The sequence below is a fragment of the Perna viridis genome, chromosome 5 (genome assembly GCF_037379345.1).
Source record: "Perna viridis isolate PV_CMFRI_1.1 ecotype Kerala chromosome 5, ASM3737934v1, whole genome shotgun sequence".
NCBI lineage: Eukaryota > Metazoa > Mollusca > Bivalvia > Mytilida > Mytilidae > Perna > Perna viridis.
In genome coordinates, this window is record NC_142449.1 from 17897083 (window position 1) to 17924239 (window position 27157).

At 33.3% G+C, this 27157-nt stretch overlaps 2 protein-coding genes across 6 annotated transcripts; both read left to right on the forward strand.

The window, feature by feature from the left end:
• Nucleotides 1-572: 572 nt before the first annotated feature.
• Nucleotides 573-10962, forward strand: LOC148616348 (RNA-binding protein 39-like). Of its 2 annotated transcripts, XM_088583262.1 has the most exons (13): nucleotides 620-714; nucleotides 1786-1848; nucleotides 2540-2588; nucleotides 3951-4006; nucleotides 5473-5544; nucleotides 5954-6193; nucleotides 6628-6745; nucleotides 7248-7538; nucleotides 8000-8065; nucleotides 8388-8592; nucleotides 8891-9074; nucleotides 9956-10140; nucleotides 10638-10962. In XM_088583262.1, the coding sequence occupies exons 3-13, from the start codon at nucleotides 2547-2549 to the stop codon at nucleotides 10799-10801; spliced, it is 1623 nt and encodes a 540-aa protein (XP_088439388.1). In that variant the 5' UTR covers nucleotides 620-714; nucleotides 1786-1848; nucleotides 2540-2546; the 3' UTR covers nucleotides 10802-10962. The 2 variants fall into 2 exon arrangements, with proteins under 2 accessions (XP_088439386.1, XP_088439388.1); XM_088583260.1 differs by lacking the exon at nucleotides 2540-2588 and having other exon boundaries at nucleotides 573-714.
• A 2524-nt stretch (nucleotides 10963-13486) lies between these two features.
• LOC148616349 (lysine-specific demethylase 8-like) lies at nucleotides 13487-19411 on the forward strand. Of its 4 annotated transcripts, none has more exons than XM_088583265.1 (2): nucleotides 13487-13575; nucleotides 18074-19411. In XM_088583265.1, the coding sequence occupies exons 1-2, from the start codon at nucleotides 13537-13539 to the stop codon at nucleotides 19391-19393; spliced, it is 1359 nt and encodes a 452-aa protein (XP_088439391.1). In that variant the 5' UTR covers nucleotides 13487-13536; the 3' UTR covers nucleotides 19394-19411. The 4 variants fall into 4 exon arrangements, with proteins under 4 accessions (XP_088439391.1, XP_088439392.1, XP_088439393.1 ...); XM_088583266.1 differs by lacking the exon at nucleotides 13487-13575 and adding an exon at nucleotides 15891-16126; XM_088583267.1 differs by lacking the exon at nucleotides 13487-13575 and adding an exon at nucleotides 15891-15991.
• The last annotated feature ends 7746 nt before the right edge of the window (nucleotides 19412-27157 follow it).

The window sequence follows — 27157 nt, forward strand, 5'->3', positions numbered from 1 at the left end:
CAAGTTAGGTCTTACTAGCCAATTCCAAGTCAAATGGCCGCCCCCTATGTAGTACCAAAAACACACTGAACCTAGATCTGTATATTGTAAGTGCATTATATGTGTATATTCTGATCAAAAGTAGTCAAAATAAAGCTGAGAATGTGCACTTTAAAATCATATTGGCAATTTACTACAAAAGTGTATGAATATTGTTTACATGTATGAGTAACTTGCCTCCATGCTGTCAGTTAGCAGAAAAGGTAAAAATGTGAATTCTCAGTATTATTTATTCAAGTAAATTTCATGAAGAATTTCTACAATCATTGTTGTGTTTATCTGTTTTCCATTTCTGGTCTTTGTACCTATATAGATTACATTCTTTTGGTTTCCGCTAGAACATTGGTTCCCTTGATTACATTGTACTCTTTCATTAATTAACAGATTTTTGTAGTCAAATATAAAAAAAAAATGTTGTAGAAACGAAAAAAGTAGATGAAAACACGGTAGCCATAAAAATGTTGTATGTTATTATATATTTAGTTTATACCTATGAGACCTTCGGTGTTTTGAGGGACGTGTACGAAACGGCTTCTAGCTTTTATATTTCCTTTGAGTCGTCGTGAGCCGTGCGCGGTTACTTGTGAACCCCGGACGATTGGAAGACGCCATCAACTTATACAAGAGGAAGTGAAACCGTACAATTTCTGTATTTTTCATAGAAAACCTAACAAAGTATGTTAAGTAACGAGCTTTATGTGTTTATGAATATATGTGTTTGGCTAAGGATTATTTGTCTCATTATCTGGGTCAAAAATAATCAAGGGACCAATGTAACAGTAAAGCGTTTTGTGTCACGTTTCATCTGTTATTTCAACTTCAATCTAAAAATACGAAAGCGGTATCTTAAGTTCGATGAAACGGAGCATATACCATTACCCTAGTTTTATCCACACCAGAATCAATGAAGGACAGTAACGTTAATCAATATAATAGAAAATGGGATATGTATACTGCCTCTGTTCTGTGAGCAGTCGAAATGCATTGACCACATATTTGCAAGTCAAGTCATTGACTGAATACAATTTTCTGTTGTGATGGCACAAATTTTTAATTGTTTTGAAGTTGCAAGAATGTCGCCCTTTCTTAAATATTTTTCAACCTTCAATCTTTGTCGTAATGGACAGGATACATTTAACTCTCACGTACTTTGAGTAAAAAAAACAAAATCTGTGTATTGACTAAACAATACCTTTGACAATCAAATTTAAGCTCAAAATTGTCAAACCGATGAAAATACATAGCACAGCCTCACATTTTGTCACGGATCTAAGCCTTGTGTGTCAAGTCAGTGCACTGTATTGTCTATTGGTCTGAGAGTAGATATTAACGTTTACAGGATAGAAGCCGTTCTCACCAATCTAAAAATTTTATTCCTTATTGAAAGTTGTTGTATGATATTTTAAGAGCAAAAGATCAGCAATCTGTTAGTTTTTCCTTATATTTTGGGCTTGAACTGTTTTCTGTGGAGAAGACAAAAAATATATTTGAGTGATCTCCACAAGTTTCGTATGATAATGACTAGTAGTCTGCTTCCTGCCATACTTGCCCCATTAATCTGTTGTTTTGTTGGCTATGTTGTTTAGTGGAATGGCAAAAATGCCTTTTGAGAAATTCTAAGAGTTTGTTAAACGTGTGCTAGAATCTTGTTCATCCCTAATTACCTGTAAAATGAGAATGGATATGGTGAAATATCAGAGACAATGTGTACTTGCATTAATCAATTACTTGTTTGGTTTTTTTTAGGTAGAGATGGCAGATGATTTTGATGTAGAAGCTATGCTTGAAGCTCCTTACAGAAATAAAGACGTATGTATATGGTAGCTATATATCTGATGATTTGTTCTGCTTGAAACATCATTTTACCATCAAATTAGTAATGAAATTTTATTAAATGTTAAGAAAAGTGCTATCGAGTAAATTGTTGCCACCTTCTTGACAGATGAATGAATTGTTTAAAAATTATCTCAGTATAAAATTTGGGGTTCAGGACCATTTTTGTTTTAATGCCAGTAAGCATTAATGTTCTTGATTGGTAGAAAGATGGACTTGAGGGCTTATAAAACTATATATTGGGTTCCTGTTAAATTTATTATTTGCTGTTACAATGATAACTCTTATGTAGACATATTTTCCCAACATGAAACCTGAAGGTATTTAAGGCATTGATTAAAACATAATTTTAACCAACAGCATGCGAGTGTCCCTATAAAAGAATGATACATTGTTTGTTAGCATTACATATTTGCTAATTACTCAAAATTCGATAAAAAAATTTTTAAGCATTTTTCATATTTTGGGTTTTAAGTTTTTATATAGAAAAGCTTGTGGTACTAATATCTTCAAAGCACAAATAACTGATCATTTAACAGTTTAGTATATGTAACATTTTGTGTAAGTCTTTATTATTGGTACTTTCTCACATTAATAAATTTTGTTGATGAGAATAAAAATAACCAGGGATCATAAATAGTAATTATTTTGTTTGGTTTATCTGTAGATGCCCAATGTTGCAATTGTGTGCACAGAAATTTGTCATCAAAGTGCAGGTACTGATGAAATGGGTTCATAATGAGAATTTGATGTATACAATAAGTAACATACAATTGCATCTTCACCAATACATATTATATATTTAGAAAACACTAAGAATTTTACTTGCTGTTGAATTTAAAATCACTAGAATTCATTTTAGGTGTATTCAGAAAGCTATTTGTTTTCTCGTGTAATGTATCATATTTTTATTTGTATTTGTTAAAAAAAGTGTGTTTAACCTGCCTCTTTTAAAGGCTAAGACTTTTAACTTTTTTTACATTACAATTGTTCACTGAATGTGAGAGCTAGATACTGAATTTTCCCTCCCTCTCATCTCAGGGCCATATGCAAACAGAGATTGGGTGATTGCCATGAGGAAAATCCACCATCCAGAGTCCAGCCTTGAATACTCAGGAAATTTCCTGTTCGTCTGAGTGAGTGGCAGGGCGCTAGAAATTATGTCATTGTGGAACTAATTTCAAAAGGTGTTCAAAGGTTATCATTCATTTCAGAGGCAACACAACTTTTGAAAATGAATAGTCTTAATTTTAGAGACGTGTAAGCTATCTTTTTTGAAAAATTTGCATCTGGATATAGGATAATCCTAGAATTAAGACAGGCCAATAGTTGACCAAACATTCAACTGAAAACATATCTGGCTGCTCATGATACTGTTCTACAAAATTGTTTGTTCAGATTTCATGGAACCTATATAAATTCAGACTGATGTTCCAATTGTCTAGTTAATCAGGAAAACTCCATAAATTAATGTTTGAAATTGTTGGTACATTTTGCAGCTAGATATGTTTTAGTGGACAATAATGTACAGTACTTTTATTAGCAGGAAAGTAAGTAGTCTGAAGAATTGAAACGAAGTAGTCCACAATTTTCAGCTTCATAGAACATGGAAGAAAAAGGAACCCCACATAACTCACTTAATTGATAAAGTGGGTTAAAAGCAGGGGTTGATGTTATAACGTTATATCTTAATCAAAAAGTCTAATGAATAGATGTTGTGGTTACTTGTGTCTTCAGGGGGTTCTAGTTGCAGCTTAGGCATCATCAGTGGTAGATTTTTAATTGCTGATTTTGCTTGACTGCATTTAAAATTTTTCTTGACTGAAGTTAGTTCCATTAGATGATTGTGTCAGGCATTTTTCAGTTCTATAATCAAGTAACTGAAAAATGTAGCAAGTGTGAGAGAAATTTATTTCAGGTTTGGATTGCAGTTTTTGGTGTAAAAAGGTAACATTTACTTAAGATATATGTAGTATATTTATAAATTAGTTCAAAGGCTTTATCTTGATAGAAAACTAATGCATTTTTGTTCAATTTTTGTTCTTCCCTGCTGATTTGCTGTTTGTTTGGAATCATAGGATGACGGAAGAGGCGATGCTTCATCATATGACAGGGATAGAGACCGTGATAGAAGGTAAGAAAGTAATAGTTTGGATATCCATGATATTTTAATTGAAAATAAAACAGTTAAGAAATGATACATGTACATGTTGTATCCAGAAATTTTCTTTTAAAAATAAATATACCTGGTAGAAAAGGTAGGATGCATATATGAAAAAGTGTTCCAGTCAAAATGCCCATCCTTAACACTACGGTATTATATACTAGGTACCAAGTGTCTGAGTTACTGTAATAAAAAAGGTTTTAGTTGTCATTGGTATGAAAGATCCCATCTGTTCACCAGGAAACATTGGTTACATGGAAGATTCCTTCAACTCAACTTCAATTTTAATGCTTGCAGGTTGTGATGGTTTGAAAACAAAGAAATTGATGTCACAAAAGCAGAACGAAATATCCCTCGAGAGAGCTTTCTTAAATCCTTTCTTATTTTAGGTTGCAAAAATGAAGGAACAGTATAATTATTTTTTTCTTTGGGTTTCTGACAGAGTCCCAGCCTGTAGACATTCATTATGTCTCAAAAATAGAAAAAAAAAATCACAAAATCCAAGTGATATGAAACTATCTAATGACTGGTTCTGTATTGTTAGTATAGGTGCTATCAGTTAACACTATCATAAGGGAGAACTATGAAAATGTCATCAGATTAATTATCAGGTATGTGTACGATCAGACATCAGTGTACACTTGTTTGAAATGGCAGGTACTCAGATTTCAAGATATTGGGATTATCTTGGTATAATTGTGTACAGTAGAGAAGTGAACATAGCTTCATATTTGATTCAGTTGCAGTTAGATTAATATAATAATACTTAAAAAAAAATGTTTTTGCTGTTTATTGATTCAGCTATGAACTGACAATCCTGTTTCTGAAAACTTTCTCTGTTAAAACGTGGACATGTATGGTAACTGTTTTAGGATACCAGTCTAGCTGAATCACTGCCAGCTTCCATCCAATCTTTGTTTTTCTAGTTTGCTTTCCTTTGCATTTTGGGATATTGTATTTTCTTAGGAATATTCTAAGCCTGAAAGTACTTTGCTTTGTTGCATTTGATAATTTGACTTGCTAGGTTAAACATATTAAGACACCTTTACTGTAAATGTTCAAGAAACAAATTCAAATCTCAATAAAATTAGTGATAGAAAATATGTATATCTCTTCTTATACACCTTTTATCAACTTGTTGAGAAAAAAATAAGTCTGTAAGTAAATCATAGAAGGTTTGTTTGCTTTTTTGATGAAATAGTCCCAATAATCCACAGCTTACACCGGCTCTTAGACAACAGTGGAAAAAAAAAGAACTGAGATACATGCAAATGACTTTCAATTAGGTTGATGTAAAGGGTTGTCAGACAAATGGAATTGTTCTCAGACCAGTGTTTTTTTTTTTCTCATCACCTTATGATTTAAAAAAAAACTCTTGACTAAATTATTAGGATTTAATTCAATTGATTAGACTAAGGATTTATTAATCTTTGTAGGAAAAGAAGAACTGAGGAAGACAGACACAGAGATGGAAGGGATAGAGACAGAGATAGAGAAGATCGTAGAAGGTTTGTTTCTAATATGGCTCAAATATAATGGTTCACAGTGCATGTATCATGAGGAGTATTCCATAAGAAACATTTATATTGTATAAGTGGCGAAAGTCTTCTGTGCACCTTCTGTAGAATTCATTTTAATTCTATGTATAGACACTGATGTTATAATTGTTGACTGTTAATCGTTTAGTTTCTAGGCATCAACTTGAGTATCAGTATTATGATTCCTATGAAATTTACTGCTTGAAACCAGACCAGTATAGGAAGGTTTTTCAGACATAACATAATGCATATGTGTTTTGATCTATGAATTGTTCAAAAGTTAAAGAATCAGCAAATGTTAATTTAATGGCATGTTTAAACTTTGATACTTCGTTGGAGTTGTAGTTAATTTATTAAAAAATATGTTGCAAATTTTAAGGAGTGATCGTGACAGAAGGAGAAGTCCTGACCGTAGCAGAGACAGAAAAAGGAGTAGAAGTCGTGATAAAAAAAGAAGTAGAAGTAGGGAAAGGCGTAGGAGTAGAGAAAGGCGAAGAAGCCGGGATAGGGGTGGATATGATAAATACAGGAGATCTCCACCTAGAAGAAAAAGTCGTTCCAGATCCCCAGAAAGGAGAAGAGAAAGAAGTTCAAGCAAAAGTCCATTTTCATTTACAAGGTATTTCAAAATATAAAACTTATTACGTACATATACATATTTCCTAGGGTTTGAAATGTCGGTAAGAGTTCTCTGTTGATTAGCATTATAAGCATGCTATCAAAGAACATTTGAGAGTTTAAGATGTCTTATGTTGTCAGATTGGCAATTCAGGCAATCTTAGGTCAGTAGTCTGGAGGTTTTTTGTTTTGTTTTTTTTTTTTTTCCACTTTAAACAGAGTTGATCCAATATAGTTTGTTACACTGTCATTTTGCTTCTTGTTAAACACTACAATTATCACCCTTCAAATTTAGTAGTACTTTATCCTAGGGACAATATGTCCTTTATCAAAATTATGGATCAGTGGTCAAAGTCACCATGCTGTATTGACATTTATTAACACTTTTAGCCAATTATCAGATTACAGGGATTTTAAAATATGTCTTTGTTACAGATTAGCTGGACCTGATCTGACCCCAGAAGAAAGAGATGCAAGGACTGTGTTTTGCATGCAGCTAGCAGCTAGAATACGTCCAAGGGACTTGGAAGAGTTCTTTTCTTCGGTTGGAAAGGTATTTAAACCAGTAATAGTTTACAACACATATAAGCTAGGTTTTTTATGATACCCTCTGTTTTGATTGACAGATTTGTCTTGTCATTTTGTCTGTCCCCTGGTGATTTCCATAACACATGACCTGTAGAAGTTTAATTGCTGGTTGCTTGGCATTTTGATGGATGATTGTCTCATTGGCAGTCATATCAAAACTATTTTTATATATTATAACTTGGGAACAGATAGATTTTTTTTTTCAAAATTAGTCCTCTTATACTTTTAAAAGAAATCTAATCTCTAATGTCCTCTCATTATTATTGGTTAAGATAAAAAGAACATTTGTCATCTCGTGCAAAGCATTAAAGAGGGGCTATAATGGTCAGCTGTGATTATTAATGAACAAATAACAACAGAAGTGATAGTCCGGGAACATGCTTTCCTTCCATGGGAACTGAATTGTAATTATGACTGAATTGTGTTCATTTATTACATCTTGAAATATCATATTTTATTTTCTACAGGTACGTGATGTCAGGCTTATCATGGACAATAAAACAAGGAGATCAAAGGGAATTTCATATGTTGAGTTCTATGATACAGAGTCAGTACCACTTGCAATTGGACTAACTAATCAAAAACTTCTTGGTGTACCCATTATAGTGCAACCTTCACAAGCAGAGAAAAACAGACTTGCAACAGCTACTAGTATATTAACGAAAGGATTCAAAGGACCTATGAGATTGTATGTTGGGTCATTACATTTTAATATCACTGAGGAAATGTTGAAAGGCATTTTTGAACCATTTGGAAAAGTAAGTATTCTGATGTATGGCAACAGATGTTTTATTAATCCTGTTGGAAGACCAAAAGTTTAAAGAAGGTTTCTTTTTATTAATGTCTTCCCCACTAATGGCTGTAAATCCCCTTTCTGTCTGTCTGTCACACTTTCATAAGCACAACTCCTCAAAATTAGTGCATCATATTTCATGAAACTCATTATTTAGTTAGGACATGTATGTGTGCATATTACCAGAATTTCATGATACACTGAATCAGGGGATTTACAGTCATTTGAACTTTGAAATTGGGGGACGAAAATTTTTTATGGCATTTACAAGCTTTAAATTTCTTTCAATGCTTGTGTTGTAGATAATTAATTCGAACATGGCTAATCTGTACAGAGAGAACATTTTTTTAATGCTTGGAATAGAATAGAAGAAAATATGAAGCAAGTTTATTTTTAAAGGTTTATAAGATTCCTCATACATTTCAGATTGAAGATATTAAATTGATCAGAGACCATGAAACAGGGAGATCTCAAGGATATGGATTTATTACTGTAAGTTGAAAGATAGTGGATATAGAACAATCATTTGAACAGCATAACCATAATTTTAGAAGAAGGAATTTTTATTGCAAGTCCTGGAAAAAGTGTAATTTATTTACTACAAACTCATGTTGCTAGATATAATTGCCAACAAACTTCCATAAATTTTCATGGACACTAAGATATCTTAGATATTTTCTATCTAATCTCTTATGGAAGATGTCAGATGTGGATACAAAACTATTTCTAGTTAAGTGGTAGTTATGAAATTTGTGAAGTGCTGACTGTTTTTCGTAGAAATTGAAAATCCCTTATATATTGATCTTTAATTTAGTTCACAGATGCTGAAGAAGCTAAAAAGGCCTTAGAGCAATTGAATGGTTTTGAGTTAGCTGGTCGTCCAATGAAGGTTGGTCATGTGACAGAACGACAGGTTGAGATGCAACAAAATTCTATGTTAGACAGTGATGAGATGGATAGAGCTGGAATTGACCTTGGTGCTACTGGCAGGCTTCAGTTAATGGCTAAACTAGCAGAAGGTGAGCTTTCTTTGAGAAAAATTAGGTTACACTTATGTTTAGTGCATTTACGAATTTTATGAAGAAAACCATGAAAACTTTTCTTACTGTTGATTTAAACTCCTGTTTTTTTTTTTGTTTTTTTTTTTGTTTTTGTTTTTTTTTTTTAGCTATTTATATTCTGTTGGTGACACATTGAAATGTTAAATTAAAAATTATGAAAAGGAATAATGCTGTAGATTTCGTTGGATGTACATTTTTCAGCACCCAAATATTCTTTATACATTGAGTTGAAAGTAAAACCTTTTTATGTTGACAGGAACTGGCTTCCAGATCCCTGAATATGCAGCCACTGCCTTGAATATGGGACCTGGAGCAGCTGCAGCTCCTGCGGCCCCTAATGTGGCAGCTATAATGGGAAATAATCCACAACCTCAGCAACAATCAGCACCTCCAATAGCAACTCAGTGTTTCATGCTCTCCAATATGTTTGATCCTAACTCGTAAGTATATGTTGTATTACAGGAATATATGGAAAGCTGAACCAAATGTCTTAGACTATCTGGTTTGGATATTAGAATAGAAGTTTATGTAATCATCAAGTACATGTTTTAGTATTTGATTTTAGATATTTTCTTCAAATCATGTACATATGTCTTAACATGTTTCAGAAGAAGGTTGTACAATATTTCTTTCTCATAAAACAAGGTTAGAGATTAAAATGAAACAACTAAAAAATAAAAGTATTGAACAAAGTCCTTCTTCGGCATGCCCTCCTTATTAAATGCTTTTGCAGCTGAAAATGATTACTTTGTAACTTATTTTGATTGTTTGTTACAATTTTTTTTCCTTAAAAAGAGTGTTTTAAAATGAAGAATTGCAAAATTTGAGTTACAACCAAAGCCTGGAAATGTCCGATTTTCCCTACCTTTGATTTTGTTTTATAAGCCATTTTATACATCCTGTGTCAATTTTATCATGCTTTTGAATTTAAAAGTATCTAATTTATGTAGCTACTGATCTCTGCATGATGTTTTAGTCTGAATATGTATGTTACTTTCACATTTTTGTATGATATCCAGCATCAATGTAAATAAATTGACCAATCAGTTGCAAAATATTAATCTTTTGTCTGAAAAAATTCTGCTGGAATCTAAGTCTAAAAAACTTTTTTCACACATTTTTACTTTCAAAATTACACTGTGTACAATACATAGATGGATTTTATGCTCACCAAAATGTGGTACATATGTTTTTTAATACAAAAATCTTTGATTTTTTTTTTTTTTTATATTGTGTATTGGACATGCAGAAAGGTAACTCAACTGGTTATGTTTTTAGTATATTTATGTACCTTTTAAGAAGTAAAATCTTATTGTTTTAGAGAAACCAAGCCTAGCTGGGATCAAGAAATTCGTGATGATGTCATAGATGAATGCAATAAGCATGGTGGAGTGTTACATTTGTTTGTAGACAAAGCCTCACCACAAGGAAATGTTTATGTCAAATGTCCCACGATATCGGCTGCTGTAGCTTCTGTTAATGCCCTTCATGGTCGTTACTTTGCTGGTGAGTAGGATCTGGTTGGAAAAGATCAATTTTTATAAGATAGCTATTAGTATGCTTGTCCCATAGGTCTTCATGATTTTATTTTGTCACATTAAAAGCAGATTTAGTACTATGGCAGATATAGTGTAAAATTAAAAGAAAGAAAAATCTGAGAGTTGGTGCTGTAGAAGTGTATTCTGTTATCACATAAATAATAGTGGTATTGCTTTGTGGGGAAACACTAATTAAAAATGTACTTGCTTGTCTTAGCCTTAATTCACTAATGAAAATCAGGTTAGTAGAAATTACTTATGTAGAAAGAATGTGGGAAATTTGTTATAATGCTAAAACTGAAAGAGTTTTTGGTGCATTCTTCCCTTGCAGGTGTTTTTTTCCCTGTTAAATTTCTACTTATATATGAATGAAGAAAATTAAATTCTTGATATGTAATGTATTTTTTGCAATGGTTTTTTAATATGAATTGAAAATTATTAAGTCACATATATTCTCTGTTGCAGGTAAAATGATAACAGCTGCATATGTTCCCCTCCCAAATTATCACTCGTTGTTTCCCGATGCTGTACGAGCTAATCAGTTACTGTTACCATCAACACAAGCTTTACAAGCAGGATATCCAGGACTTTTTAATAATATGCAGCAGCAACAACCCGTCATACGATGATCATTTTACCTTGTTTTAATGTGAATAGAATGTTTTTACTGTACAATTGTTGTTTATACATGATTTGTTAAAAAAATATTTATATATTGTCCAACAATAATTGTCATGACTACCTGGTATATTGATGATCATGTTTGTGATCAGTAAATCCTTTATTATTATTTTGTTTGTTGTTTTCTTCATGAATGGGAAAACACACTTCATTTACTTGCAATCAAAGTTTTTGGGAATGCAGGAATCACCTTGTCTGTGCACTTTTAAGTGCAACTGTTGATTAACTTCAGAATTTTGCTGAAACTTTATACAGGAAGATAAGGCATCATATGTATATATGTAAGAAGGGAGGTGATTATTTTTTGAAGACTAAGGTAAAAAGTTGTTTGATGCTTGCTTGGGAAGATAATTCAATTTTAGGTGCCTGTATTGTCCAATTTTATAATAAATGCAACTCCTCCTATGCCACTCATACTTAAATGGAATATTAAACATAATTAGAAGTGCATTTAGGATAATTATTGTAAGATGTCTGGAATAAAAGTCGCCCAACAATAATACAGGTTAAAGTTCTAGTGAAGTGAGTGGTATACTTCATATGAACTTACAATGCACTATCAACTAGTTGATTTTTTAATTTAAAAAAAGACATATGGTCGTATACAAGTATTTGAGAAATATAATAGCTATGCAAAATATAAAAAAGTGGATGGAATGTAAAAGTAACTGTTGTCTAAGGTCGACAAAAATTTTTTCTTGCCCATTTAAAATATTATGGAAGATGATTCCAAGTGCAACACAACTACCAAAAAACTCTCATCTGTTGCATATGTACCAATTAAAAAAAGTTAATGAATAAAAAATTACATTTCTTTATTCTGTTAGAAAGGTTATAACACTTGAGTTCTACAGGTACAAATTACTTTAGTTGTCCTAATTACCCCTGACCCTGCTACCCTGCTATAGCCATCACTTGGCGTCTGTCGTCGTTGTTGACAATTTTTCATAACTTCTCCTCTGGCACAACTTGACCAATTAGAACCTAACTTGGTATAATGTTCCTTGGGGTATCCTGCATAGAACTGGTGTGAGGATTTTTGGTCCGTCGAAAAACATGGCCACCGTTACTAAAAATAGAACATAGGAGTCGGACAGTAGTTTTTCACATGTATATCTCCAAAACTGTTAGGTTTAGTCAAATTCTGTTATGTGGGGGGGTCAACATAAGATCTGTCTGTTAAGCCATGTTGGAGTTATTGCCCTTTTTCGACGTTTTTTCTTATTTCGAAGGTTATCTCTGTCAAAAATCTCAGATACCACTTGACCAGTTGGAACCAAACTTGGTATGAATGTTCCTTGGAGTATCTATCCTGCATAGAACTGGTGTGGGGATTTTGGATTCTGTTGAAAAACATGGCCACCATTACTAAAAATAGAACAGGGGTCAGACTAATTTTTTGCATATATCTCCGAAACCATTAGGTTTAGCATAATTATTTCAATTGCTGAAATGACATTATTATAAGCCCTTCAAAAATCTTCAGTGATCAAAGTTGTCAGGCGACTCCTTGTAAGAGTTGTTGCCCTTGAAAGGGAAAATGACTTGTTTGTTTTTTGAAGTTTTCAGCCAATATCTTGGAAACCATAATAGATAGAAATAAACTTTCAATGGCTGAAATGATTCTTAGGTAGTCCTACTAAAGTCTTGTTGAGTCAAAATTGTTGGACAACTCAATAAATTTATTGCTCTTGAAAGACGAACTTTTATAAGGTGAGTGATTCAGGCTCCTGGGAGCCTAAAGTTTTATTGAATATTGATATCAGTATTCAAATAAAGAAGGGTCAGAGGAAATTCGGACTACTTGCTGACCTACGGTCACCCTCTACCTTGCAGTTTGCCAGCACTATTAGATATAGGAAGCTGACTATATTGGAACTTAAAAGACAGCAAGGATTTCCACCTCGTATTTTTAGGTACAGCTAAATTCTGACATGGGTAAAAGTGTGCAGCATGATGAGACCTATCGGGTCAAATTTTCGTTTTAATCCGCGAAGCCATGTTGCAGTTGTAGCCCCTTTTCAACATTTTTTGCCGTTATTAATGATATTTCTTTAAAAAATCTTCTCCTGTGACACTACGTGACCATTTGAAACCAAACTTGGGATGAATGTTTCTAGGGGTATCCTGCATAGAACCGATGTGGGGATTTTTGATCCGTCGAAAACATGGCCGTTGTTACTAAAAATAGAACATAGGGGTCAGACAGCAGTTTTTCGCATATAACTCCAAAACCGTTAGGTTTAGCTAAATTTTTTCAATAGCTAAAATGATCCTTATTATTAGGACTATAAAAGTTGTCAGACAACTCCTTGTAAGAGTTATTGCCCTTGAAAGGGAAAATGACTTTTTTGTTTGTTTTTTTAACAGTTTTCAGCCAATATCTTGGAAACTATGATAGATAGAAACTTTCAATTGCTGAAATGATACTTATGAAAAGTCCTACCAAAGTCTTCTCGAGTTAAGATAAAACCACCGCATATAAAGATAAAACCACCGCACATAATGGTAAACCCACCAAATATAAAGATAATACAACCGCATATAAATAAGAGAGTATCGAATATAAAGAAAACAGCATCGCGTATAAATATAATTGACCGGTTAAGACAGTTATGGCGTTCCATAGTGATCACTAGATTTCTAAAGATTATATGACACCATGTTTTTTTTTGCACGATAAATGGATCTTGATAAAACGGTTTCATACCATGTAAGGAAGGTAAGTATTTACAGGGAATTTGTCATTTTTTTCTGGAACTATACTCCACCACATTGATAACCAACAGGAAGAATAAGTTAAAATTTCGAATTGCTGTGATTAGTAGTTGCTGAGAAAACCATGGCGGAAAAAATATTACGGACATGTACATGGATGCAGAGTAAACCCCACTCTCCTTCGGAGCGAGGGTGTAATAAGCACCGTAGTAGTTTCCATGATCCAGTGTTCATTGTAGCACAAAACCAAGAATGGCATTGGCTATGCTCTCATACGAAGCGTACACTTTACATGAAGTACTAGTGATCAATAGCAGCAATAAAGCATAATTCGATATCATTTTTTTATTATTTCATGAAATTTGAATAATTTATTCAAATAACATGGCATAAATCTCCGAGTTCTTACACCACCAAGGTCGGTCGGCTAGGTATTGAATTTGGAGGTAATTAACTTAACCGTGGATGAGTTTGTTGTGGAATGAACCAAAACAGCATGAGTTATAGTGCACGGATCTCTATGAAATTGTATCAGAGGGCTCTATACCACTGAAGGATTTTTTTTTTGTATATTTGGGAGCCGTTATAACCATACAAGCTTCAAGAGTAACCAAGGGAACCAATATTATAGGAAAAACAAAAGAATGTAATTTAGAGACAAAGACCAAACAGAGAAAACAGACACAAACAAAGAACAAAATAATACGTACAATGAAACATAAGTAAATGAGTAACTCGGACTCCACTAAAATATGGGAGCATGGACCAGGTGCACTGGTAGGGTAGGTGTCTTCTGCTTTTCTAGAAATACCCGCCGAGTTGCTTATTAAAAGTCAAGTACGGGATAGACGAAAAAGGAAGGGAACATGTGACACGTAGATACGGTTCAGAAGCAAACATTTTATAGAACTTCAAAAGTATCTATGAAGTTGTATCTCAAGGCATACCGCCGAAGTTAGAGAGGGACTGATTTTGTGGGTGATGATCTTATATAACCATGAAGAATTCAGCGGTGGTTATAGGGTTGAAACCCTTTTTATTTTTGTTGTTATTAATTTTGAGCAAAAAATAAATGCTTGCCTAATCCTCATTTTAAAAATTGTGAACCCGCCATGTAATTGCAAATTTTAGATTTAAAGCAGTTTCATTCTGATCAGAATTATATAGGCGAATCCAAAGGGGTCCATTATGATCGAACAGTTCGGACAGTTACGTTTTTAAGCTGTAGAGAAAAAAAGCTTTCTCAAGTACACAGTGGCGGATCCGGGGGTTGGACATCACTGGCTTTTGTTGGAAAGTGTTTTAATTTTGTGCAGATTAGGTCAATCTGGATCGTAGTCCCCTTCCACTTTAAAAAAAATCTGTATCCGCTCCTTGATTCGAATATTTAAAAAATCGTTTTGTTATGAAAAATTACTAATCGGACAACTGGTTCGTGACTGAAGTCCTGAACTAGTTAAAGTGATATTTCGAAACACATTTATTGTGCCCGTATTAGTTTGCAGTTGTTTTTTTGTTTGTTTGATTTTGTAATGTTTTTATTTATGTATTTTTTGTTGTTTGTTTTGTTGTATTTTGTCCTTCAAGAAAAAAACTTGATAATTCAATACCCTGACTCCATTCCAGACCAGGGACGGATTCAGACACTTTGAAAAGGAGGGGTTCCACAGAAAAGTAGGGTTTTAGGACATTTTTTGCCATTTTTGTCAATTTTACACATGAAAATGAAAAAAAAATCAATAACAGGGAGTGCCGACAGATTTTGATGGATCTATACGTACCCCATGACAGACATACAAATCGATGAAATTACAGACCTTTTACCAAAAACAACCTCCTAATGATGCTATAGATAAAATTATACAGGTAAAACAAATAATATTGTATACTACACATCATGTACATAACATATTTTTAAACAATAACTTTCAACACAAACTCTTCATATAAGAAAACCCTATTTCAGGCAATTCAGGTGATACAATCATACCCCAATTGAGACAAATCAGCTGGAAGTGAACCCCTTTTGTCGGAACACCTATTACCGTATTATCAAAGACCTATAATTACAGGTCTATGACTATTGCGAGTCCCCATCCCCACGGGTCCTGGACTTTGAAAAGATATCAGTGAAAACTGAATTTGCTTCCCTAATGTTTTAAATATCACTTTTCTACTCAAATACTGTTTTAAAAGGGGAATGATGGTCTTGACGTTAATGAGGTAATATTAAAACCATTGTATTTTAGTCCGAATTCGTCGTTTCAATTCCCTGTCTGTTTAAATACAACAAACGCATTTTTGTTTCATTCCCCGGCACGTATTTATCCCTGAAAAAGTGATATCGCTTCGTCTTTCTCAAGTTATGGGCTTAAGCTAATCTAATAGTTTATTATTGTCATCTCCGATTATGCCAACAGGTGATTTGATATGAAATGAAAATAGGTTCTTGTGCTCAGATATTTAGCGTGACCTGGTCAGCCACTACTGGAATCATTATCAAACGTTTTTGTCTGTGTATCTTGAACATGTATTGAGACTTCTTCATGTGATAGGTCAGTGGTTAGACATTATTGATTAAAATCGTTAGGTTTGAGAAAGGGAGGAATGTGTTAGGACACTATATGACTTAAGAGTTATTATTGCTCATGTTAATTACTAATTAAATCATATCATATGTACTTAAAGCTGCATTAGCTGCCTCATTTGTTCAGTTTTGATTCTACTGAATTTTGCTGATGCAATGAAATAAGTTGGTAGTAATGCAATTGAAGCAATTAATGTCGACAATACCTACAGAATACAGTGAAAACAACGTTTTTTTTAATCAGAGAAGATCAATAGATCTGATCTAATTATTTTTCGCCATTACTTCCAAAGATTGTCAACAGGCCATTCACCAGGGTTAAAAATACTTCAACCTTGGTAAAAAAATAACAATAACGGATACGCAGGTAAGCAGGTGTCTTGTTTTCATTTCATTTAATCTATTTCTTGATTAGTTTTCAAATAAATACTGACCATATTTGAGCCACATTATATCACAATATGTAAATTTCAAAAGATCTTTACGTTATATTCGAACTTTTTTCTTTACAGCTTGAGTCCGTCGGTCTCCCTTGTCGTTGAATAACCACTTTCACTTTGCAATCAGATTTGTTATTAAAGAAGCGACCCTTATAGCACATGCACGGATTAAAGTCACCAGAAGTCACATGCATACGAACTTATCTAGGTCGATTTTTTGTCTTGCAAGACAATAAATATATAGACACCTATTTCATGTGTTTAATGCAATTTATTTGTGTGTATCAAATGAAATTGTACAAGGAAAGTACAATTTATTAGAAATGATTCAAAGTTGAGGTAAATTTCAAAGAAACGAAAATGTATGAAAATGACAGCTAATGCAGCTTTAAGGGTATAAAACAACCAAAGAGGGAATCAAAAGAACATATTATAAATCAATTATCTATACAACAACAGAAATACCCAGTCAAATGCACATGTATAAAAAATACCTCTGTGAAAATCAAGTAATTAACAACTCAAAGGAAATGTATTTATACCCATAGGCTAAATGAATGTCAAATACATGTGAATTGAATGGGTCAATCATGCCACAATGTGGGTAAACTGGACACTCACATGTATACATATACTATGTTGTGATCTAATACTTGTTTTTCACAGAGGTATTTTTGTATACATGTGCATTTGACTAGGTATTTCTGTTGTGAATGCAATCTGTATGTGGTGTGCTAGCTAAAATTAATAAAAACAGCTGTGACATCTACTTCATCTGTACAAGACCTGACTATACCCTGGATACTATATTGTATATTGAACAATTGTGACATCATATTAAATGATCTGCCATTTGATAAGTTGGTAATGTAGTTAAAATACTTTGATGATTAGATCTCTGGGCTGTCAAGCTTTTAAGACACAGGTATGTGAGAATTGGCAAAGGTCAGAAAGATCAAAGAGAGAAAAAAAAATAGACCATTTAGAAAATACTGTCAAATCAGCTTCAAAATGCATGAGTCCTTGACATGGAGTGTGTGAGAGTTGGCACTATTGATACCTGGTCACACATTTTCCAAGCAAATTTTCTTGCCATTTAACAGATAATGCACAGGGCCTTGCCTTTGCCAGTTATGGCATGGTTAGTCACTTGTTGTACAAGCCAATTATCTCCTAGATCCATTGGTCCCAGGTCTGTAGCTTAATTGGGTTTGTTTCATTTAGAAGATGTTAAAAGATTACCACAAACAATGTCAAATATCTAATTAAATGATCTGCCAAATGAAAATTTAGTATTGTTGTTAAAATGGTCTTCAATTGTGTAAAATTTCAATTGGATTAATAAATGTTTGCTGGTTATCAAACAGTAGACAAGTGTTAAAATTTCACATGATTTGTACCTTTCCATAATTGGAAAATGAAAGTTATTATTTTTTGTGTTTTTAACTGAATGATATTTAAAATTATATTTGTAGATTGGTGACAGCATGTGGGACAAAGAACTTCTAAAACAGATGCCCAAATCATCATCAAATCTCATTGCATCAGTGAATCAATATGAACAGCTTCCTGCATCATTCTATCATCTCCTTTTAGAGTGTGGTGATTCATTCTATTCCAGGCACTATACTAAATGTGTCGATAAATGTAAGATACTATTAGACTTCCTATGGGAAAAACTAAACACAGGGCATTGGAAGGATGTAGATATAAAATGGAGACAAGTCTATACTATTGTATCTGCCTTGAAAGGATGTAGTCAGGCTATGTTGACATCTCTTGTTGTTAGTGATGATGATCAAGAAGGGGATATCTCTTCCATAGATTATTTGAAGGAGAAAAAGTGCTCCATTCAAGATGCTTTCAAAACTTTAGACATGGGACTACTGATGGGAGTTCCTGTATTAGACAATGTACTGAATAGGCTAATTCAAACTTTACAGAAATGTTCAGAACTAAGTGAATGTAAAACTGAAGAGAACAATTCAATCAAATCAGGTTTTGGAAGTAAATCTAAGAAACAGAAAACAGATATTCATGATGATAGTGATGATATAGATTCTCAAGAGTGTAAAATAGATGAAAAGAAAGGAATAATTAGAAAAAGTTGTCCTTCACTTGAGGAATTTAGTACCTTTTTCAAAGACCAAACAGAACCAGTGATCATTACTAATGCCATTAGTCATTGGCCTGCATTGACAACCAATAAATGGTCTATAAATTACATCAAAGCTAAAGCTGGGTTCCGTACTGTTCCTATTGAGATAGGATCTAAGTATACTGAAGAGAGCTGGTCTCAGAAACTAATGACAATAAATGAATTTATTGACAAGTTTGTGGTGAACTCGGCCAGTCAAACAGGCTATCTAGCACAGCATCAGCTGTTTGATCAGATTCCAGAGCTACGCAATGACATTTCCATCCCAGACTATTGTTGCCTTGGTAACTCAGAGGATGTTGATATAAATGCATGGTTTGGGCCAAAAGGGACGGTTTCTCCTCTGCATCATGACCCTAAGCATAATTTTCTAGCACAAGTGGTAGGATCAAAGTTTATCCGTCTCTATTCTCCTACAGAAACAGTCAAGCTTTATCCACATGATACATTCTTGTTAGAGAATACGAGTCAGGTAGATGTTGAGAACCCTGACTACACACAGTTTCCTGACTTTAAACAAGCTGAATATACAGAAGGAATATTAAGGCCTGGTGACATGTTGTACATTCCTCCCAAACACTGGCATTTTGTGAAGTCCTTGTCTGTAAGTTTTTCTGTAAGTTTCTGGTGGGAATAAAGTAGTTATTTTTATTAATGAGGTCTTGATTTTACTTTTTTTCATTCAAAAATATCTGACCTCTCTTGTATATGGATATGCTATTCTCTATTCTTTGAAAAAGTTATCTATTCCCCCCCCCAAAAAAAAAAAACAAAAAAACATTGATTAAACTTTCGAAATTGTGTCCTATTCCTAATAAAATACAACCCCCCCTAAAGAATTATAACTGCAAAAATACTTAATGATACTTGATAAAAGAAAACTCAGAGGACCATCAAAAAGTTTTGGTGGGAGTATGTAGTGCATGAAACAAACCAAAAAACAAAAAAAAGTAATCAAGTCCAAAAGTGAAACATTTTTTTCCATGAATATTTGAATGTGGGTTTTATTTCTATGAAATTACAAAAGTGATGAGGGAAAAACACTTTCACATAGAATTCGACCAGAACAAGCAGGCCCCTACATGTACTACATTAGAAAGAGACATTTCGGCTGTAACTGTACAACTTTATTTTTAAACAACACTTAATAACCTACACATGCTGTTTTCAGAGTGAACTTTTGACTTTTATTTAATAGTAACTTTAGCAAATGTCCAAGGCCACATTTGTCCTTTTCATTTTTATTAATCTATTAATTAAACAAAGAAGCCGAAAGCTTCAGGGTATCTTACATCTTAGATACAATCAAGTTCAATTAAGGCTATGCCTTTGTAATTGCTGTTCTATGTCTATAAATGGCAAATTATCCGTAACATAACAGAATGTTTTGGTCTACAGATGAAGCCATCAAGAACTTTTATGTGGACACGCGTTTGTCATGTGAATTTCAGAGTTGATGATGTTTAAAGGAAAGCATTTCATTCCTAATGGGAGTGTGTGTACTTTCTTGATTGTTAGCATCCATTGATACTTCGTTGCTTCTCTAAGAAAACACTGGGTTTCTCTATATAGTAAGTCACCTAAGACAAGACTATAAAAAATCTTTGCCTAAAAATAATGCAAAAAAAAGAAAAATACGTACAGTCGAAAATATATTGTGATAAAAAATCTTTCAGAAAAATACGTCTATGATGAAAATGTCAAGATGAGCTTGATTAGAATATGCCAAAACAGTTAAGTGGAATCGATGTATTTCCCTGCGATTTTTTTAATACAGAACACTGTATAACCAGTCAATTTTCTCTCCACTTTTGCATGCACCCTGCATTATTATACTCACACAAAGTTGGGGGTACGTAGATAGGAAGTACTCCGTCTATCTATCCATATTTCGTGTAAGCCCAACTGCTTTTAAATCGCTCAATGGATTTTAATGAAATGTTATAAGGAAGTTGGGAATCATACGTAGATTTGCATGAAGGAATAAACTTACTGTCAGAGGACTCCATAGGATGTCACCTAACTTACGGGTTTTATTTGTTAAACCATCGTAAGTGTTCCAACAGCGCTCAAGGAATTTTGATGAAACTTCTTAGGAATGTTTAGAATCATGCAGGAAATAAAATTAGTAAGGGAGATAAATACAAAATATCAATCATATACATGGCAAATTTGGATATGCTGTATACGTGCTTCAAGGAGTCACCTCTCACCAACAGCATTAGAATGAAATATAGAGGAAGATCTAAATCTTAAGATAAATTGTGTTAAAGAAGCACTCAAACCAAAGCTATCGAACTTTATAAGGGTAATGCATAGAACGAACTCCAATTGAAACGAGGTATTCTCTTAGCTCTCTCAATCCACTGTTGAACATGTACTTACTAGTGGTACTGTCTGTTGATGGAAACTTGGTTATTTCGCAAGATATTAATACACCATAGAGAATGTTCACGAAATACTTCTAGTATTAAATAATCGACAACATATTTATCCATTGTAGTGGTCATTTTTTTTTTAAATAATCGGATTTTAATATGATCAAACCGTGCCATGCACTTTTACTCGCCGATCTGCTTCTTCTTTCATCTGAGACTGCCTATATAGCAAATACTGTGAAAAAAAACGTTATTTTGCTAAGATGACTGCTCGATAGCCCGAAGGTTCGTTGACCCGAAGCTTAAATTAACCTAACTTTCTTTTTTTTATTTATCAAAATACCTTATGTCGCCGGTTCATGCTTGGAACTTCCCTACTGAACACTACACAAAAATATAGTCTAATGTAATTTCCTTTTAAATCATTCAATACACCTTTTATAACATTTTATAAACCTATAAATGTGTTTCTAGCAATTATTCTACCCAATACTATTATATTATTTCTGCAAATAAAATAAAGATCTAGTCTTTAAATGATCGAACTGAATGAAGATTTGAGGGACCCCATTTTGGATGTTTAGTATTTAATTAGCAATTAGGTTCAATGAAGTTCTTGCAGTAATGTGACAAGAAGCACTAAATGTGCTAAGTATGTTCCATTTAATACCATTAAGAGTCATAACCTCCATCCCAATATCAATACACAGGAAGTGAAGAGCAATGATTTTAACCAAGTAAAATTGGCGGGGAAAAAATCAAATATATAAAAAAGTGTCTAGTTTTGAAAATCTTAATATGTTGATCAAGGAAATTATTTTCTTAAACTGAAATTAGTTCCATTTGAATATAATTACAGTGTAGGATAATACTCTGTTAAAATACTTTTTAATGTAATTGCAAATTACATTTTGGACAGATTTAAAAATTGAGAAAAATGTGAAACTGAACAAAATTTGTAAATGTGTGTGAAGTTGGATACTGTTTAACTATCGATTAAAGTTTTATCTTCAGAAATTGATACTTAATTGATGTTCAGTTGATACATATTAGGAAAAAACAGTTCTAAATAATATAGGGAATGCAAATGTATGATTATAGTGTTATATTACATCATGTAATCTTTGAAATTTTGTCCATGCTACAGTTTTCACAAGAATAAAAAAAACAGTGCTAACAGCACTTTGATTAAGTTCAATGAACAAAGGTCCGCATCTCGAAGCCGTCTTGAAGATCCGTAAATACACTCAGTGCAACAGACTTTGTTAAAAATAGAATGGACCTGTAGCAAGGGCCGATAACTCGGGGTAGAGATTGACCAAAGATGAGTCCGGATGACGGGACACTGGGACTAACGGAGCTTCACGCTATCAAAAATTCGGATCAATGAAGCTTCGAACTAATCAAACTTTGGACCAATGAAGCTTCGGACTGATGAAGTGTCATTCTCCCCAACCAAAACGATATCTGGTCTATTACTGTTAATTTTGTTAGTCGAAGTTCTGTCAGATTGTCTCTTAATTTCTTTCCCTCGTCCCTTTTTTAAACCTTATCTAGAGGTGTTGATATTGCGTTAAGCAAAGTTGGAAGTGCGATTTGTCACGATTTTAGTGGCCTTTTATAATAAAAGGAAAATAACTTGAGAGTACCACATGTGAAAAACTCAAAATGTCGCAACACAAGTCTATGGTAGGAAAGGACAGCTATGTTCATGTGACAGATTAAGTTATGGAACAGGTCGGTATAGGAACTAAAATATTAAAGATATTCAATTTCATGGAACTCTTGGTTACTGAAAATACTATTACACAGAAATAAAACATGTCTGTTAACCTAATGTCCATTTGTGAGGTCGACAATTTTATAGAGTCAAATTTGTTTTTTTAGAATCTGAAGTGATTTGTGACCTTTCATTAAGATTCTCTTTAATGTAATTGTCTGATAAGAAAAGCTTATGTGTGTCATAACCTTAAGACTCAAATTACGAACAGTGAAGAAACGAACAAACAATATGCAAATTAAACGTTTTGTCAACAGAAGTGTCCCTAGTGTTAAAAGAATCCACTGTGCTGCGGCACCTATATAATATATATCATGTCTCCAGCCTAATCTTCATTTGCAATTGCGAAAGTTTATGTGACATTTGACTTAAAAGGTTGCATCCGACGGTATTCTGCTTTCTTATTAAATTGGTAAGTTCAAACTCGCATGAAGTATTGGTATTGCAAGCGATTTATATGCACCATGTTAGATTCATTGCATGTAAGCAAAGTCCTTCTGGTGATGCTGTATTGTGTCATCAGAGGGATTACAAAAGATTAACAATAGAATATTCGCGTTTGGCCAGCTTCAAAATCAGAATGTTGACATCAGGTGCACTGATTTACTCTTGGGATTAAATGGTTTACAACTCAATTTCATTTTTATTAGTTTTAGTGGTATTTCCCTTGCTGATGTTAAACGATTTGCGTATAAAATTTGAGTAGTTTTGTGTGAATGTCTTTTAATCCGCCAGCACTAGATGTTATGGTAGATAATACCTATTACATGGAACATTCTTTTCTATAATATTGCAAGATATCTTCTTTCTCACACAGCCTAATTTACCTGTTGGACTTCATCACATTAGAACCTAACTCTGTTCTATTCCTCTCACTCTACTACACTCCCTTTACAAAACAAGTCTTGACACTCCTGTTTCTGTCCCTACCTCATCATTGTACAGACTTGTTGCCATCATTTTAGATATTGGTTCCCACAGACTCTTTAAACCAGTTTGTGTGAAAAGTCAAGATGAATAAAAGCGATCATTTCTTCCACTACCGTTTTTTCAACAAAGGTATAGATGCAATTAATTTGGCTAACATCCTCCATCACAAAAACGTTACTAACAAAATTCCCCCATATTTCGAAGACAAATCCATAACAGTTATTTCATATTCCTATACTTCCCCCATTACATCCAAAATTTTCAATTATAAAAGACGATTGCAGAACCTCGAGATTGAGGACTTCAAGGCTAAACCACCTGACTGTTTTTGCAAAAATTCTCCATTCAAATATGGTCCTGCTGGTCACGTCGTTACGGGAGATTTGTTCATCATCGAAAACGAATCTCTGCGTAATATCCTTTCTAAAGGTCCCAAGTACCGTGAAGCACGCTCCATAAGTTGGAATTATAACTTTAAAGTTCTTATGGATGCCGTGGAGGACTACGCAAGAAAATGGATAAAACGAGAACAAGAAGACATTGATTCTCGGTCAGAGTGGTTAAAGGCCGTGATGTCTTTAATTTTGAAACGAATGAAAGGTTTAAGTAGGTCAATGAGAGCCAATGCTACATCAGTTTTCAAAGACCCCGATGTAGCAAAAACACTGTCTACTATACATGACAAATATGTTGTCGTACCAGCAGACAAAGCCCAAAACAACATTGTTTTTGTTTGCAAAACGTTTTACAATGTTTATTATCAGAGGCAGACGTAGAAAATAATAGCAGTGATAAGACTTATACTGCTACCACACTCTCCTAAGAGGAGATTGTGGTAAACCATAAATCTGTACTATCCTCTTTTGGTCTCTTTACAAAGGACGATGATTGTGATTTACCGTCTATGTACTGGATTCCTAAACTCCACAAGAATCCATACAAACAGCGGTACATAGCTGGATCTGCAAACTGTACCACCAAACCTCTTTCAAAACTTTAAACTTCTATACTCACAGCTGTCAAAGAGGGTCTGACGTCCTACCACAACACTTGTTACTCCCGTGGTGGTATTAATTCACTGTGGATCCTGAAAAATTCGAAAGATCTTTTGGAGTCAATCAGTTCAAGACTATTATCAGAGCATTTAAATCTATGATTTTTCAACAATGTGTACTTCTACTTTCCATACTCAGTTAAAATCCCGACTGAAAAACATTATATATCGTTGTTTTTTCCAAAAAAAAGATGGTACACCTAGATACAAATATATAGTTTTTGGTAGAGATTCCTCATATTTTGTAAGAAATAATTCCAAATCATCTTCCAAATACACAGAATAAGATGTTTACGAAATTCTGGAATTTTTAATTGACAGCATATTTGTCCAGTGTGGTGGTCGCGTTTTTCAACAATTGGTCGGCATTCCAATGGGAACAAATTGTGCTTCTCTACTTTCCTAGACTGATATTAAAGGATCTTGCTAAACGATATTCTTTCATTTGGATCAGATCAGCTATAAAGTCAGCCTTATAAGAGTGAAGAAAACAAAATCTCGAAAATAAGTTCGGTTACCTTTGTTTTTACCTTGAAGTCTGTTTATTTATAGTCATCTAGGAATACCTATCCAATAGAAATACCAGTTCGGCACTTTTTTCAATTTTCTGTCCAAATCTTAATAAAATCAAACCCGAATTTAACGTTAAATGCTTGTACATGCAAATATTCTCTTATCAGTTTTTGACATGGAGGGTGTTCATAGATATGTCTTTTTGTATATTTTATTTAATTATATTTGTTTTGTTCTGTTATGTACTGTTTCCATGAAAGTTGCATTTAGGATAGCGGAATTAGTCTTGTTAGACATTTAATTTTTTTTAATTCTCTGGTAATTTCAATGATTAAAATCAACTAATCTGTTATTTTAGTTTTGTATGAGTTCTCTTTTTCCCTAAGCAATTTTGGGGCTTCATGGCAAAACCGATCCTATGTGGTCAAATTTCGAACCTTCACATTCAAAATAGCCACATGAAGGACAGTTTATGAAAGCAAGTTTAAATTAGTGATATTGGTTTAAGTTTTCATCCAAAGTCCGACAATGTATAGAGATACGATCTATACCTAATCCGTTTATAAAATTTGATATGATCATCGTAGCTTTAGGTTTCTCAATCAATTTTTAAGGTTTTACCATGTCAAATATAGTGAAATATACAAATACTTGAACAATTAGCTAGCTTATGCTAGATTCTGTATCACTAAATGGGTGCTAGACAAATCGTCAAGAGACAAGAACACGGGCACTTGTTTCTGTCAACGGGGTTCATTTATTCTCTTACTTTCAGTGAACCCCGGACAGGGTAGGTATATATGTTGAAGGTTGATATTAAATTAATTTAATTTCTGGAGAATTTACGGTCAGCTTTTGTGCACTGGGATATATATTTGTGATTTATATACAATTATCAAATTTGCATGATTGTAGAATGTCCATATTGTACAAAATATGTTCAGTTTTAAAGAAAAACAATTTGAAAACTATATTGAGAAATACCGGTTTCTTACTTACAGTAAAGTAGTATTAATTTCATTATCTATTCAAGCTTTAAACATTTGTAACGATGAGGAATAAACATTACAAAGTAATAAGTTCCGAGAGCATACATAGAATTCAGCTGGATATAGTTCTTGTATATATATGGTAAATTGATTTCTCTGTATTTTTCCTTTTTTTTGTCAAATGATCGTTGATACGTGGCATAATGGTTTGCATATTAAAATCTTAACTGGGAAATAAATAAAAATTAAGTCATTATTTTTACCCTAAACCCAGTTAGATATAAATCAAATCCTTTAACTCCGTATAGTTGGATTACCTCAGTGCGCCTCGTGCTTCGTTATGCATAAACTTTCCCAAAGTTGGTTATATCGCTTGACTTTTATGAAAACAAAACTATTTATTCTAGAGTAAGGGAATCATTTCGAGGTTAAAAGTTAAGTTTTCGGGTTAAGAATATTTCGGAGATAAGAGTATTATATACGTACTTGAATGATGTACTCTACGATGGAAACGTATCACTCTACACCTTTAAAAAAGTTGGTATTTTGTCGTCATTACGAGTAACATCTAACCGATTTATATTGCAGATTCTATCAGCAAGGATATTTGCATAGTAATAAAATATGTGTATATAAGAAGTAATAGTAGATAATAGACGTATAATATCTTGTGTCAACACACTGACATGACTTTTGACTATTTATATTTTAACACTTTCGTCGTATTGAAAAAAGCAAATAGACTAAAGGAGACTAA

Excerpts from the sequence above, each read along its gene's own strand:
- LOC148616349 (XM_088583265.1), top strand. The coding sequence starts at position 13,537 with ATGGATCTTGATAAAACGGTTTCATACCATGTAAGGAAG. Across the intron at positions 13,576-18,073 it reads TTTCATACCATGTAAGGAAG|ATTGGTGACAGCATGTGGGA; the intron begins GTAAGTATTTAC and ends TTATATTTGTAG.
- LOC148616348 (XM_088583260.1), top strand. The coding sequence starts at position 1,792 with ATGGCAGATGATTTTGATGTAGAAGCTATGCTTGAAGCTCCTTACAGA. Across the intron at positions 1,849-3,950 it reads CTCCTTACAGAAATAAAGAC|GATGACGGAAGAGGCGATGC; the intron begins GTATGTATATGG and ends TTGGAATCATAG. Across the intron at positions 8,066-8,387 it reads AAGGATATGGATTTATTACT|TTCACAGATGCTGAAGAAGC; the intron begins GTAAGTTGAAAG and ends TCTTTAATTTAG.